Source organism: Acinonyx jubatus, chromosome D3 (genome assembly GCF_027475565.1).
Source record: "Acinonyx jubatus isolate Ajub_Pintada_27869175 chromosome D3, VMU_Ajub_asm_v1.0, whole genome shotgun sequence".
In the NCBI taxonomy this organism is placed as follows: Eukaryota; Metazoa; Chordata; class Mammalia; order Carnivora; family Felidae; genus Acinonyx; species Acinonyx jubatus.
Window position 1 is genome coordinate 26522766 of NC_069392.1, and position 15793 is coordinate 26538558.

General features: G+C 46.5%; 1 protein-coding gene across 11 annotated transcripts in view; it reads right to left on the reverse strand.

The window, feature by feature from the left end:
- The window catches only part of SGSM1 (small G protein signaling modulator 1), a 95671-nt gene that overhangs the window by 7563 nt on the left and 72315 nt on the right, over positions 1-15793 (reverse strand). For 8 of the 11 annotated variants that reach the window (XM_027050894.2, XM_053206724.1, XM_053206725.1 and 5 more), the window contains 6 exons: positions 14561-14629; positions 12454-13044; positions 10366-10490; positions 7853-7935; positions 1916-2025; positions 1166-1262 (listed from right to left, as the gene is read on the reverse strand). In XM_027050894.2, the coding sequence (XP_026906695.1) occupies positions 1166-1262; positions 1916-2025; positions 7853-7935; positions 10366-10490; positions 12454-13044; positions 14561-14629 (1075 nt within the window). Of the gene's footprint in view, positions 1-1165; positions 1263-1915; positions 2026-7852; positions 7936-8917; positions 8989-9901; positions 9954-10365; positions 10491-12453; positions 13045-14560; positions 14630-15793 lie in introns of those variants that run through there. The other 3 variants (XM_053206728.1, XR_008291928.1, XM_053206729.1) reach the window with 3 other exon arrangements.

The window sequence follows — 15793 nt, forward strand, 5'->3', positions numbered from 1 at the left end:
GGATGTAAGTTTCCAGCTTCTGGAAGGGGAGGAACCCGGCATAATCGGGTCTGATTTACACCGACCTGTCCCTGCCCTTTGACTAGCATTCCCTTTTTCTCCCTGCACCTTGTATCTCCTTAGCACCCAGGGGGGTATTCTCTTACTCCTGTACAAATGCGGAGCTGGCTGTTGCCTCTGGGGCTAGTCAAGAAACTGGAGAGAGCAATGGTTGAGAGCAAGGCTTCCTATGTCCACTAAACTCAGTCTGAATCCAGCCCCACCACTTGCTGGCAAGGTGACCTTGGGATAGCCCAAGGCTCTACCAAGAGCCTCTCTCTCTCCTCCTCTGTACGTGGGGTGAGGCTTGCAAAGATAATACATACAAATGGCTCAGCACACACTGCCCGGCGCGTTAAAAACGCCTTCCCGCAGGGTAGATACTCTTATGAGCATCACTCCGACTCCGCACAATAGCAGTGTGCTGTGCTCCACGTCATTTCCAAATCACATGTGCACCATGCTGCGTGAGCTTCGGGCACCTTGTCTCTGAAAGGCGGCAGAATAGAATGGAAGGGAACTAACTGGGCTTGGGGGCTAGACAGAGGCGGCCTAAGATCCTGGCTCTACCGGTCCTACGTCTGAATTCGATTTTCAGCCTTGGCTTCCCCAGCTGTAAAATGGGGATGGTAATGTGGCGGGGTCCCCTCCCTAAGGAAGGACAAAAAACCTCAAGGTAACCTGGCTAATGTGCGTACATGACAACATCCCTCACGACCTTGTGACATGAGACCCCTTAATCAGACCGCATGTTTGTGTGTTCCCACGTATGGGAGACACAGAGGTGAAACGTATATAAATAAAACTACGCCACGTGGCGTTCGAGGCTCGGTTCTTTGGGTACGAACCCAACTGAGCGGTGCCGGCGGGAATAAAGCTGCTTCCTGGAAAGAAAAGCCTGGGTGTCACGACTCTCTCTGCGAGAATCCTGCTCCAGTAACAACACCTACTGCGCGGTGTCACTGAGAAATAAGGCAGGCGAGCCAACAGTCACAGCGCGATAACTGGGTGTTACTCTCTTCCTCTGGCTCTGCTGCAACACCCCCGCCCTCGCCTCCTCGGTACCTGTTCCCTGAGGGTCTGCTGCCAAGACTCTGGGAACAAGACCCCATTTTGAAGTCCATACCTCGCTTGAAATCCAGCAGGAACCAGCGGTAGCAGAAGTAGAAGTGAGTGTAGTCCCCGTTCTGATGCATCAACTCAAAGAGCTCGGAGTCCAGAATCTGCCAGTGGGAGAAAAGGTTGGCATCAGCCTCCCCGCAAGAGGCTGGACCAGAGGGGACAGAATGAGGGCACATCCTCATACCGGACCCCACTACAGCCCCTACAACCAGGTGGAGCTAAAAAACGGGCAGAAGATTTGAAGTGAAAATCAACCCAGCTCAAGTCAACCCCAGTGACTTCTCTAAAGACCTGCAAGTAAAGATCCACAAAGCACATGACAGATGCTCAGTGGGATGAGTCAGGAAAATGCGAATCTAAACCGTAATGAGACACCACTGCACACGCGCTAGGATGGCAAGAACCAAAATGATGGACAACCAAGTGTCAGTGAGGAAGGAGAGAAGCTGGGACTCCGGCACGTGGCCGGTGGGAACGTAACACGATGCAGCTGTCACCTCACTCCTGAGTGTATCACCAAGAGAAATGAAAACATCTGTCCACATAAAAACCTGTAAGCGAATCTTCCCAGCAGCACAATCCACGAGAGCCAAAAAGTGGAAACCACCCAAATGTCCATGAATGAACGATGGGATGAACAAAATGGAATGAACTGGCTTGTGCTGCATTACACGAAGTGTGGCTCTGAAGTTGATTTGGGGTCCATCAGGCTGAGCTGGAATAAGTTATACTGTTGAACGGGACTGGGTCAAACCTGGATCAGCGACCTCATGTTGGCAAAGTGCGTGTCCATGGCGCCCCCATGGGGAAAGTTCTGGTTCATCCTCTTCATGAGCTCCGTGAAGCAGCTGAAGGCCAGGGCCTCTGGGGAAAGAGCACAGCAGAAACGGCCAATGCTGCCACTGCCCAAGGAACCCCAAGCTCCCAAGGTGATCCCAAGGTCGAAGGCTCCAAGCTGGTTCTTGAAACCCACAGCCGAAGGACAAACACAGAGACGATGGAGTGTTAGCGTACTGCACTTCAGGGGATGTTCTGCAATCTAAATACATACTTCCCTCCTTGGAGGGTTGAAATAGCCTTTCTTTTAGGAAATAATGGTGATACCAGATGCTCTTTTTCTAAAAGATCCCTAGTTGCCAATTGGTACCATCTGCGATCTCTTTCCTTCAACTCTGTATGTCAGCATCCTATTCCTTCTTCTAGAACTTTATGAAGGGAATAATCAAGTATGTATTTCTTATCTGTAGTGTCTTCCACTCAGTATATATACTTAAAAAAAATTTTTTTAATGCTTATTTATTTTTAACAGAGAGCGAGCGAGAGAGAGAGAGCATGAGCAGAGGAGGGGCAGAGAGAGAGGGAGACACAGAATCCGAAGCAGGCTCCAGGCTCTGAGCTGTCAGCACAGAGACCGATGCGGGGCTCGAACTCACAGACCGCGAGATCACGACCTGAGCCGAAGTCGGACGCTCAACTGACTGAGCCACCCAGGCGCCCCAGTATATATACTTTTAGATGCTTTAGTGTATTAGTTCATGCATGTGTATTGCTGACTGGTATTCCATTGTATGACTAGAGCACAATTTATCTATTCTTTTCTTGTTGGACATTTACATTATTTAGTTTGGGGGTTTTATGGATTTTAACCTCAATGAACATTTAATGTATAAAAAAATAAAAAAAAAATAATTAAAGATCCCTAATTTGCTCTAATAAAAAGTTGATGATGTTTTCTTGGTCCCCAAACTTTTTTTTTTTCTTTTTCAAAATTCTACCAGTTCATGAAATTCTCAAGTCTGGGAATCACTGGATTAAAACAGCAATTGTCAATACTGGAAAGGCGCTGACAGGCATTATGCAGAGAAAGAGTCCAATAACTCTGGGAAACGCTAGAGAGTGACTACATATATTGAAAAGTAAAGGCTCTGAGAAGTCCTGCAATAAAAAAACCTGTTTCATATTGTTTATGAGCCAGCGTTTAGAAAACTTTATTTGAAAATGATACCTTTTTTTTTTTCTCTTAATACCTGGTAACTCTGGAGAAAGTTACACTAGACTGGAAGGTTTCCCAAGGCACAGTAAGACCTCATTCATTTTTAAAAACACTATTTCTCACGGGTGCCTGGGTGGCTCAATTGGTTAGGCGTCCGAATTTGGCTCAGATCATGATCTCATGGTTCATGGGTTTGAGCCCTGTGTCGGGCTCTATGCTGACAGCTCAGAGCCTTGGAGCCTGCTTTGGATTCTGTGTCTCCCTCTCTCTCTTCCCCTCCCCTGCTCGTGCTCTCTCTCTTAAAAATAAATAAACATTAAAAAAATTTTTTAAATAAAAAGACTTGATTTTTTTAGAACAGTTTTAGACTTCTAGAAAAGTTGAGAAAGGAGTAGGGACAGTTTTTGTATACTACATTTGTTACAATTAACAACCTGCTGATGATACATTATTAACTAAACTCCATAATTTTGTTTATTTTCTGTTCCAAGAACCCAACCAGGATAACACATTACACACAGGTGTTCTCTCTCCTGGGGCTCCTTTTGGGTATAGAAGTTTCTCAGGCTTTCCTTGTTTGTGATGACCTTGGCAGTTGTGAGAGTGGTTGTCACATATTCTAAGGGATGCTTCTCTACTGGAATTTGTTGGATGTTGTTCTCACGATGATACTGGCTTTTGGGGTTATTGAGCGAAAGACCACGTGGGTAACGTGCCATTTTAAACACATCATGTCAAGGGCACCTGCCATCCACATGATTTATGACTGTTAATGCTGATTTCGGTCACCTGGCTGACGCAGTGTTAGGTTTCTCCACCACAGTTTCCCTCCTGCCCGCACCCCCTTCTATGCTGAACTTTTTGGAAGGAAGTCACTGTGCACAACCCACGTCTAAGGACTAGGGAGTTATGCTGCCCATTTATTTAAGTCTTATTGAGATGTACATCGCATAACATCCACCATTTCAAATGCACAGCTCAGGTTTTTAGCATGTTCACAGAATTGTGCAACCATCATCTCTAAGGTGGGAACGCTTCCATCACCCCCAAAAGACACCTGCACACATCAGCAGTCATGGCCCATACCCCCCCGCCCCCCACCCCCACCCGCTCCCTGCCCCTGTCAACCATTAGTCTATTTTGCCTCTACAGATTTGCCTCTTCTGGACATTTCCAATAAATGGAATCATATGCTATGTGGCCTTTTGTGTCTGGCTTTTTTCACTTAGCAGAGCCTCTTTGAGGTTTCGCACTATAGCAAGTGTCAAATCGTTCTTTTTTTTTTTTTTTTTTTTTTTTTGCCAAATTGTTCTTCTTTTTTTTTTTTTATCATTGCAGGGCTATACCACATTTTGGTTATGCATGCATCCACTGATGAACACTTGGGTTGTTTCCACTTTGGGGCGATTGTGAATAACGCTGCTGTGCACATGCTCACACAGAGTGTTCGTGCAAACACTACGTTTTCATTTCTCTTGGGGATATACTTAGGAACCAAACTGCTGGGTCCTCCAGTAACTCCACCTTTAACATTATGCAGAACTGCCAGTCTGCTTTCAAAATCTCAGAGACAATGTCTTCATATTGTCACTAACACTTGATATTTTCCATTGTTTTCATTCTAGCCATTTAGTGGGCGTGAAGTGGAATCTCATTGTGGTTCTAATCTGCATTTCCCTACCGAGTAAAGATGTTGAGCATCTTTTTTTTTTTTTTTAAATGTTTATTTTTGAGACAGAGAGAGACAGAGCATGAATGGGGGAGGGTCAGAGAGAGGGAGACACTGAATCTGAAACGGGCTCCAGGCTCTGAGCTGTCAGCACAGAGCCTGACGCGGGGCTCGAACTCACGGACCGCGAGATCATGACCTGAGCTGAAGTCGGCCGCTCAACCGACTGAGCCACCCAGGTGCCCCAAGATGTTGAGCATCTTTTAATATGCTTACTGGCTACATGTATGTCTTTCATTCTGTTGAGAAATATCTAATCAAACCTTTTGCTCATTTTTAATTGGGTTATTTATCTTTTCATTATTGAATTGTAAAAGCACTTTACATATTTTTATTGATTGATTGATTGATTGATTTATATAGCATGAGTGGGGGAGGGGCAAAGGGAGAGGGAGGCTCCACACCCAGCCCAGAGCCCGACGTAGGGCTCCATTTCATGACCATGAGAGCATGACTTGAGCCAAAATCGAGACTCAGGCTTAACCGACTGAGCCACCTGGGTGCCCCCCTTTACACATTTTGGATATAAGTCCCCTGTATGATGTATGTGATTTGCAAGTATTTTCTTCCATTCTTTGGGCTCTCTTCATTTTCCTGACGGTGCCCTTTGAAGCACAACAGTTTTAAATTCTGTTCAAGTCCCATTCAATTTTAATTTTGTCGCTTTATTCTTTTGGTGTCATATCTAAGAAACCATTGCTTAATACCCAAGGACACAAACCCAAGGTCACAAAGATGTACGCCTGTGTTTTCTTATAATTTTTTAGTTTTCATTCTTATATTTAGGTCTATGATCTATTTTTTAATGTTTATTTATTTTTATGAGAGAGAGGGACGGAGTGTGAGTTGGGGAAGGGCAGAGAGAGAGGGAGACACAGAATCCGAAGCAGGCTCCAGGCTCCAAGCTGTCAGCACAGAGCCCGACGAGGGGCTTGAACTCATGAGCCACGAGATCATGACCTAAGCCAAAGTCGGTGCTCAATCGACTGAGCCACCCAGGCACTCCAGAAATGCTTATTTCTGGACTGCCAGTTCTATTCTACTGATCTGCATGTCTATCCCTGTGGGACTACCACACTCTCTTTATTACTGTAACTTTGTAATAGGTTTTGAAATTGGGAACTGTGTGTCCCCTAATATCTTCTCCTTTTTCAAAACTGGTTTTGCTACTCCTGGTCCCTTGCATTTTCAAATGAGTTTTAGGGTCAGCTTGCCCATTTGTGCAAAAACTGCAACTGGGATGCTGATAGGGATCACACCGAATCCAGATCAATTTGGAAAGTACTCTGCCATCTTAACAGTACTAAGTCTCCCGACTCACCAACATGAGGTGTCTTTCCATTTATTTAGATCTTCAATTTTTTTTTTTTTAACAATGTTCTACAGTTTTGGCATACGGGCATACCTCATTTTATTGCACTTTCCAGATACTGCATTTTTTACAAATTGACGGTTTGTGGCAACCCTGCATTGAGAAAGTCCATCGGCGTCATTTTCCAAACAGTATTTGCTCACTTTGGGTCTCTGTTTCACATTTTGATAATTCTTGCAACGTTTCAAGCTTTTTCATTATTATATTTGTTATGATGATCTGTAACCAGTGATTATGACTTGCTGAAAGCTCAGATGACGGCTACCATTTTTTAGCAATAAAGGATTTTTAAATTAAGGCATGAACATTATTTGTCTAGGCATAATGCTATTGCATACTTAACGGACTACAGGGTAGTGTACTCGTGACTTATACATGCACTCAGAAACCAAAAACTTCATTTGACTTGCTTTATCGCAATATTCGCTGTATTACAGCAGTCTGGAATTGAACCTGCAAAGCTTCCACTTCTTCTGTTCAATTTATTCGTAAGGGTCTTCCTTTAGATAGTATTACAAATGTAAATGCCTTCCTAATTTTGTTTTTGCATTGTTCAATGCAAATGTATGGACGTACAAGTGACTTTTGTATACGTATCTTGTATCTTGCAACCTTGCTGAACTTATTAGCTCTAAGATTATTTTTTATACCTTAGGATTATCGGTATATAAAAATCAGATCTTCTGCAAGTAGAGATAGTTTTACTTCCTTTCCAGTATGGCTACCTTTTATTTCTTTTGCTTCCCTAATTGTCCTGTCTAGAACCTTTTGTGGCAAAAGTGGACATCTGTGTCTTATCCGTGATCTTGGGGGAAAGCATCCAGTTTTTCACCATTGAGTATGAACAAGCTGTAGGATTTCCTTGGGTGCCTTTTATCGTGCTCAGGAAATTTCCTTCGATTCCTAGTTTGTGGAGAGTTTTTAACATGAAAGGGTGTCGAATTTGGTCAAATGCCATTTCTTTGTCAACTAAGATGATTGTGTCATTTTCGTCCTTTATTCTATTAATTTGGTGAATTATACTGATTGATTTTCATTCATTGAACCAGTCTTGTTTTCCTGGGATAAATCCCATTTGGTTATGGTATATAGTCTTTTCTAGAGCTTGCTAGATTCAGTTTGCTAGTGTTTTGCTGAGGGTTTTTGTCTTTATATTCATCAAGGACATCACTCAGTAGTTTTCTTGTGATATCTTTGTCTGATATTAGTATCAAGGTATCAGTGGGTCTTCATATAAGGACTGGCCTTATAGAATGAGTTGGGAAGTATTCCCTCCTATTGTTTTTTTGGAAGAGCTTGTGGAGAACTGGTATTAATTCTTCTTTAAGTGTTTGGTAGAATTCACCAGTGAAGACATCTGGGCGTGGGTTTTTCTTTGCTCCCCTTCATGTCTGTGCAATCAGTGGCTAGCAAAGGCCTGGCTGGGTGTCGGGCACCTGGTGATAAGTGTGGACTAACACGGAACAACAAGCCTTTCTATTTCCCTAGGACCTTGATGCATTCACCAGAGTCACAAAGTAAGGTTAAACCCCTCCTCTGCAGTGGGAAGGAAAGTGCACCCCTGGCCTTGGGGTGGCGGCGGGGGGGACATGCTCACCGTCATCCAGGATGACCAGCAGTGGAGCCAGGAGGTCACACATGCCCTGGACATAGCCGATCTCAATGTGCTGCCAGATGTAGCTACAAGAGAGAGACGATGGGCCTGAGGATGGCACTTACGACCTCTGTCTCTCCAACCCCCCCGTCCTCTTCCTCCTTCCTGCCACAGCCCCCCATTCCTACCTGGACCGCTCACTCCCTCGGCTCCTGCCTCCACCCCTTCCCCAGTCCCACTCTCTTCAAACATCCTATTCTCAGCCACCAGGATGGCCTTCCTAAAGCCCAGCTCCAAGAGGCCACCACATCCTCACAGGCTGCCCACTGCGAGACAACGTGCAAACGCCTTCCCTGGGCGTGTAAGGCACTCACTGTCATCGCCGCATCTTCACAGCCCCACCATCGCCTCCCAGTACTTCTTCCTTTCGGGCACACACTCACACCCCGGTGCCTGGCCCTAGCACTTCTGTGCCTGGAGTTCCCATCTGCCCTCGAATAACAGTAACTACTGTTTACTGGGCATGTCCTGTATGCTCAGCCACTAAACATATACTGCGCCACGAAATTCTCAAAATAATCACACGCAGAAGGTCCTGGCATATCCCATTTCACAGATGAGGAGACTGAGGTACAGAGAGCTAAGCGACATGCGTAGTGTCATACACCCAAGAATACATGGCAAGGGCAGGATCTGAGCCCAGGTGGCCTTACCACAGGGTACGTGTATGCCGGGTGGTTTGTTCAGTCTCTCCTAATTTTGCCAAGGGCCATCTTGCATGTCCCCACCTATGTGGGCTTCCACACTTTCTCCCAAGGCCATAACCCAGCAAAAGCCGGTCTATCCTTCCTTCTCCCCCAGCACCTTCTCATTTTAATGTAACATATATTAGAGTTAATTATATTTGTGTCTTGTGCTCACTTCGGCAGCACATACACTGAAACTATATTTGTGTCTCCTCAACTCAATCTTGAGAGGCAGTGATTGATTGCTTGGGAGACTGTAAGACAGAATAGTTACGAGGTAGTACTTATTAATAAAAATGAGTTAGAGCAGGGGTTGGCAAACCTTTCCTGGGAGGTCCAGATGATAATTAGCTTCGTCTTTGCAGGCCTAGGTTCTGTCTCAACTACTCAACTCTGCAGAAGCAATCATAGATACTATGCCAACAAACAGGCATGGCTGAGTTCTAAGAAAACTGTATTTGCAAAAACAGGTGGTAGGGCTAGATTTGGCCTGTGGGCTGTGCTAGCAGGTCTTTTTTTTTAATGTTTATTTATTTTTGACAGAGAGAGAGAGAGAGAGAGAGAGAGAGAGAGAGAGAGAGAGAGAGAGAGAGAAGAGTGAGTGAGAGCCAGAGAGCCAGAGGGCCAGAGGGGAGAGACAGAGAGGGGAACAGAGGATCTGAAGCAGGCTCTGTGCTGACAGCACAGAGCCCGACATGGGGCTCAAACCCACAAAATGTGAGATCATGACCTGAGCCAAAGTTGGACACTTAACCGACTGAGCCCCCCAGGTGCCCCCATACTAGTAGTTTCTGAACCCGAGTTAGAGTAGTATGGAAAGACATCCAGGATGCATTTTTTTTTTTCATTTTACTTGAGAGAGAGAGAGAGAGAGGGAGAGAGAGAGAGAGGGAATCTTAAGCAGGCTCCATGCTTAGTGCAGAGCTTGATGTGGGGCTCGATCCCACAACCCTGGGATCATGACCTGAGCCGAAAGCACAGTCGGATGCTCAACCGACCGAGCCCCCCAGGATGCATTAAGTGTAAGAAGCAAGTGGTAGAAAAATATAATATTAATCCTACATAGGTAAAATTAAGAAGACATTAAAACATGTATGCACTCATGTTATATAATATACTACCTATGATGTTATTTTCCATCTATATGCGGCTTGGGAAGACATTCCCTAAATCCTTAGCAGTAGTTTCTTTTAGGCGAGGGGCACTGATAACTGGACAGGGAAAGCAGTCTCTCTTTATACCTTAGGAACTTCTGGTTTCCTTGGTTGATCTAGGTATTTAATATGCCTGAGTTACTTTCATATTTTAAGAAATAACATATTTAGTATGTAATGAGAATAAGAAACTCCAGATCTTGGCTGAAAGAAAAAGAAAAAAAAGCACAGATGTTTTTAGAGCCCGAGAGATGTGGGCAAGAGTTCCCGTCCAGCCACTGCCCAGCTGGGGGACTCCGAGCAGTATGGTACCCCTCGGCCTCCATTTCCTCACCTGTTAAATGGGATAATATTTGCCCCATAGGCTTGTTGTGAGGACTAAGTGAAATGACGTTAGTAAACGGCTCGGGGTGGTGCCTGCTATACAGTAAGTGCTTAACGAATGCTCTCTATTATTATCATTACTGGGACGGTCACCTTATCGCCAGGTGGGCAAGGTGCCAACGGCAGAGGCTGCGGTCTGGCTGCACTCTCTGTAGCCCCCGCCTCTGCCACCCCCTCCCGCTCCCCTGCAGCCCACCCCCCACCTCACCGCCCCTCCCTGCCCCCCAGCCACCTGCACATGACGTTCCGCAGCTTTTCCAGGTTGGCGGGCGTGAAGTACCAGTAGTTGCGGTCACAGCGCTGCACGTCCTTCTCGATGCGGTGCAGGTTGACGGTGTACAGGTCCAGGAGCTCCGGCTGCAGGCCCCCAGGAGGGGACGGAGAGAACAATTACACACCAGCTCCTCACGGAGAGGTCGCGTTCCAGACAGTCTCCCTCCTCCTACCCCCCTCCTGCTGCCACTGAAAAGAACATCCTCTCCCCGGACCAGGTGGGCGTTTGATTTCATTTTTGTGGTTTTCCGAGAAAGCCTCTTTTCACTTTGTACAATGACAGTCCCTTTTTCTTTCTTTCCCTTTTATGAAACAAAACAATTCTCTAAGCCGCAAAGACGAATTCTCCTCACTGTGCACGACGGTTGGAACTAGCTGGAGATGCACCCACCGCCCCCGCGGGACACTGGACAGGAAGACGGAGAAAGCGGACAGGAGTCCAGTTCTGGCATATGCCGGGCTTGCTGCCTTGACCCCCATCTGAGGAAAAGGTTCAGTGATATGGCAAGGAAAATGAGGAACGATTAAAGGCCAAAAATTCACCACAAAGGCAAGAAATACCAAATCTGGCTTTTGCCTTGAGGAAAGCTTCCAGACTGGGAAACCTGAAGCTTGGATTTAATGGTTTGGGGATCCTTCTCCCTGAAGGTAAGGAATCTAATAAGAGATTTTCACGCATTAAGGCAGGATCCCCAAGAGCCACATCCCCAGTAAAGGAATGGTAGAAAAAGCTACTTACATCTAGGGCCTTAAAGACAACTACCTGTCTTGAACATAGGTGTCAAATGAAGTATAAAATATACCTCCCTGGATAATTAACAGCCTCACACCAGGTTTATATCTTATGCAGGTGGATAGCCTAAGAGCAGAAGTAACTTCTAGATGAAGGTGGAGAAAAAAAAAAAATCTAAGACGACAGCTATTCACCAGGAGCAGAAGACTGGGGAAGGTCTGAGGCTCTCAGAGAGCATTCTTGAGGCATACAAAATGAACAGAAAACCTTGACGTTTCTGAATGTTCTAGAAGAGATTTAGAAAACTGGCAGAGTTTGGGGGGCTGGGGGGAGTGAATTAATGATTCGTATGTAGCAAACGCAGGACAAGAAAACAGAGATGAGGACATGAAAACACATCCAGGGAAAACAAAATTTTCTGGCAGGAAAGAAAAAACAAATACAGTTTACTGCATGGTGTATATACATTGTTTCATTATACTAGCGTGAACGATAGTCATTGAACTAAAATTATTGTAACTGTAGCGGATGGATGGGGCTGGGAAGGGGTCCCTCGTGTTGGGGAGGCTGTGGGGGTGAAACGTTCATGTCTGGAACTAAAGAAAAAGGAAAAAGATCAGGAAGTAGCAATACAAGTATGTTATTTATACACACGGGGGTAAACACCAGGTAATTTGGGCAGAACAAGTAACTGCTATTGCCTCTGGGGAGGGCTACATGGGGGCAGATGGGGGGCACTTCTGGGTTTTGTATTCAGCCTGGTCTGTTTCACTCTTTACACTATGGGCATGTATATCTTACATAGAAATAACACGCTCTTCAAAGGAAAATGGATATACACAGTGCCTGGCTCAGAAAACCTCCCATTCAGTTGACATCCTTTGGCTTGGACTTTTTGGCAACAAAGTAAACTGGAGTACTTAAAAGATGTTGGACCTGAGTGTACCCCAAGATGCTCATCATCGAGGCTGCTACTGATGGAAAGCTCACCGCACATCAGGCACAGAGGACTGGACTCCCTACTTCTGAGAACAGCTCAGGCAGGAAGGTACTTGACTGATAGAAGACTGAGACTCAGAAAGAAAAAGTGAGGTGCCTCAGCTGGGACTGAACCCGGGACGATTTGACTGCAAAGCCTGTGTTCTTTAAATACTATACTGTCTGCCCAGAAGGGCTTCTCCAGTGCAGCCTCTGTGATGGGGAAAATGTAACAGATCAGAGGTCATTCTGGGAAACTGAGGCTCGTGGGACACACCCACCATCCCACGGCTGTTAGGTACGAAAATTAAGTGCAGGAGAATCCTGGTGACTTACAGAGTAAGTGACGCCACTGGAAGACACGGGGGACGCCTCGTTGTTGGCAGAAGTGGCCACGGCCAGAGAGGCCAGGGCGGGGAAGAGACTTTCCATCTCGGGCTCCTCTGAGAGGTTGTCCTCACTGTCCACACGGCTGTGCTTCCCCACCTCACTGTCTCCCCAGCCCTCCATCGCGGCCCCCTCCTTTCCGGGCAGGGCCACGTCCATGCTGCCAGTGAGGGACATGAACTCGTCCATGCTCTCGTTGGCGAGGAGGTCGCTCTCCAGGCTGTCCTGCACGGCCAGGTCCTCGCGGGGGGCCTCATCCCGGGAGGTGGTGGCCTCACTGCTCTGCCCGTCATCCACGCTGCTGTCCCCAGGTCGAAGCACCAGAGGGGCATTCCGCTGGGCGTCCATGACGCCGTCCTCCGTGCTCAGGCTGGGTTCCGAGGGCTCCGAGAGGCCCGAGGAGAAGTTGTGGGATGACGGATGGCCGGAGTCCGGGGAACAGGTGCCATTCACCAGGTTCCCGTTGGGGATCTTGGGCTGTCTCTCCTCCAACCTGCCTTCTGCCTCCACCTGCTCCACTTCGTCCACAGACTCAAACACCTGAAGATGAGGTATGCACACACAGAGAGATTAGGATGCCCACCACTTCCAGCACCAAACTAAACATCCATCAGCAGGGGGCCGGTTCAAATATGGAACATGCACGTGGAATACTATACAGTCGGGGAAAGGAGTGGGACGGACCAGGTGTAATGTATGCTCCCGCTATGGGAAATATAAGAGTGACCTACTGCATGGAAATGCCTAGAATAATCCAGAAAGAAGAAAGCCCTGAAATTGAGGAGTATTAGGGAACCGAAGTAGCAGGAAGTGTACCTTTCGTCACAAAAAATTTTTTGCATGTAACTTTTTAAAGTAAGAAATGAATTTACAACATAGGAAACAGGCTAAAAACAGCATATTATATCCATGTGGTTGATTATTACAGATCAATTTTCCAAAGTAGTTAGACGTAGATGAGACACTATGGAAAAGTCTCTGGGACAAGGGCAAGGATTCATTTGTGGTTCCTTATGTCCTCAGGCCATATCCCATCAAGGATAGACAGTAGAAGACCATGTTCCAAGGTCACATGAAACATTTCTTCTCTGTGTTTACGTCACCAATATGATCTGTTAATTTCATGTGTTTCTGGTTTAAAATTTTTTTTTCTTGGTTCAATTGTTTTAAATTATGTCAATACAAAATTTGCCTAACTCCAAAGCCGGAACTAGGAAACAAGGGATATTCAGGGAAATGTGGCTTCTTTCCCTGTGTCCTCCCCTGCCTCCTGTAGGTAATAATTCTGATTCATTTCTGGCTTTTTCATCCGTTGTTTTTGAAAACAGATACATTAACATTTCCTGTTTTAATGCCAAAGGTGTCACAGTGTGCATGTTTTTTGTGCTTTGCTTTTTATTTAATATTGAGTGGGATGAGTTAACATTTCATGGAATAAAATGGAAAGCTGTGCAACAACATGTGTAATAGAATTTATGTAGGATTTTCCAAAAATTACCAAACAGTGCAATGTATTGTCTTCATACTGTGTACATACTTGTGTGCATGTAAAGGCAAACAGATGGTCTGGAAGGATACACAGCGAAATGATGACATTTCTAGGGAGGGCAAGTGGGGGTTAGGAAGGGTCAAAGCCAAATTTAGCTCTCTCTGCAATATTTTAATTTTTTATAGGAGGAAAAGATTCACATATTACCTGTGTAACTAAAAACTCCTTTTTTTTAATTTAAAAATTTTTATTTTTTTAATGTTTATTTATTTTTGAGAGAGAGAGAGAGAGAGTGCGAGGAGGGGAGGGACAGACAGAGGGAGACGCAGAATCTGAAGCAGGCTCCAGGCTCTGAGCTGTCAGCACAGAGCGTGACGCGGGGCTCAAACTCACAGACGGTGAGATGGTGACCTGAGGCCGAAGTCGGACGATCAACTGACTGAGCCCCCAAAACTCCATTTTTAATGCTAGCATAAAACAAGTGACCTGTAGATGATGGACATCCAATCCCTTTACTCCAAGTTGAAGGGGGGGGATGGGGGAGGGGGGCACCTCCCCGAGGGTCACCTGTGTGCTGCTGCTGGAGTCACTCTGCAGGCGGACGTGCTGGCGGCCTGAACTGCAGCTCTGGGAGGACTGATAGAAAAAGGGGCCAAGAGAGACAGAGACAGAGAGATTGAAGGTGTGCGTGAGGCTGCATCCCGGCTCTGGGGCCCTACACTCAGCTCAGGCAGGGATTCTGTACGTGTGGCCTCATCTCTGTTCCTGACTTGGGCAAGTTCCCTGTCAGGGCCTCAGCTTCCTATCTGTACCACAAGAATAGGGAGGGGGGCGCCCTCTGCTCCCTGGCATCTCCTCAGGGGCCACAGCAGCCACTGGACCCCCTCCCCCTACTCTTGCAATCAGAAAAACCCACCTTTAACTGCCCTGTCCTCTAGACCTCTGGACAAATATTTAAGATCAACTCAGAGCTCGTGGTACTAATGGCCTGATTTTTTTGTTTTTGTTTTTTTATTCCCCTCTGTATACATGCTTTTGCCCTATAGCTCCTAGTTCCCGCCTACTCGGATGCTAGGCTTGGCCATGGGCCCTGCTTCGGCCACCGGGATGTTAGTTAGCAACCTTACCAGGGCAGAGGTTTAACAAGTACTGTGTATTTCCGCTTCGTCTCTTTATGATCTACGTTCACTATGTGAACGTGCCCAGGTCAGCCTGCTGGAGGATGGGACGTGTGGAGCAGAGCCCGGTCGCCTCAGACATGTGAGAGAGCCCAGCAAAGATGAACGAGCCTTTCAGCGGACCAGGCACGGACAGCAGGCTCAAGAGTGAGCCCAGCCAGGCCCGCTCAGGGCAGAACTGCTCAGCTGAGCCAGACTCAGGAGTACACACGAAGGGCGTTAATGTTCGGAGTCACCGACTTCTGGTGGTTGCTTGCTACCCTAGGCAGTATTATTGTTGGCAATGGATGAGTGTACAAGCACTAGGGAAGAGAATTAATTTTCTTCTTGGCTTCTCCTTTAGGCGGCTAAACTGGAGGTTCTGAGAGGGCGGGTATGTCTGACCTGGTCGCTGGAGTGCTCCTGGCATTCCAGGACATTCCTGACCGTTGTTGGCACGTAGTAGGTACTCAGTGAGCACTGGCTGAAAAAATGGGAGCCTAGCACTGTGCTAGGCGCTTCGTATGCACTACCTCATTTGAGCTGCACACAAACCTCCCCTATCCAAATGGTCGCGCCCTTTTTATAGATGAAGAAACTGAGGCCCAGAAATAAGGGTGCTTGCTTGAGGCCCCAGAGCTGG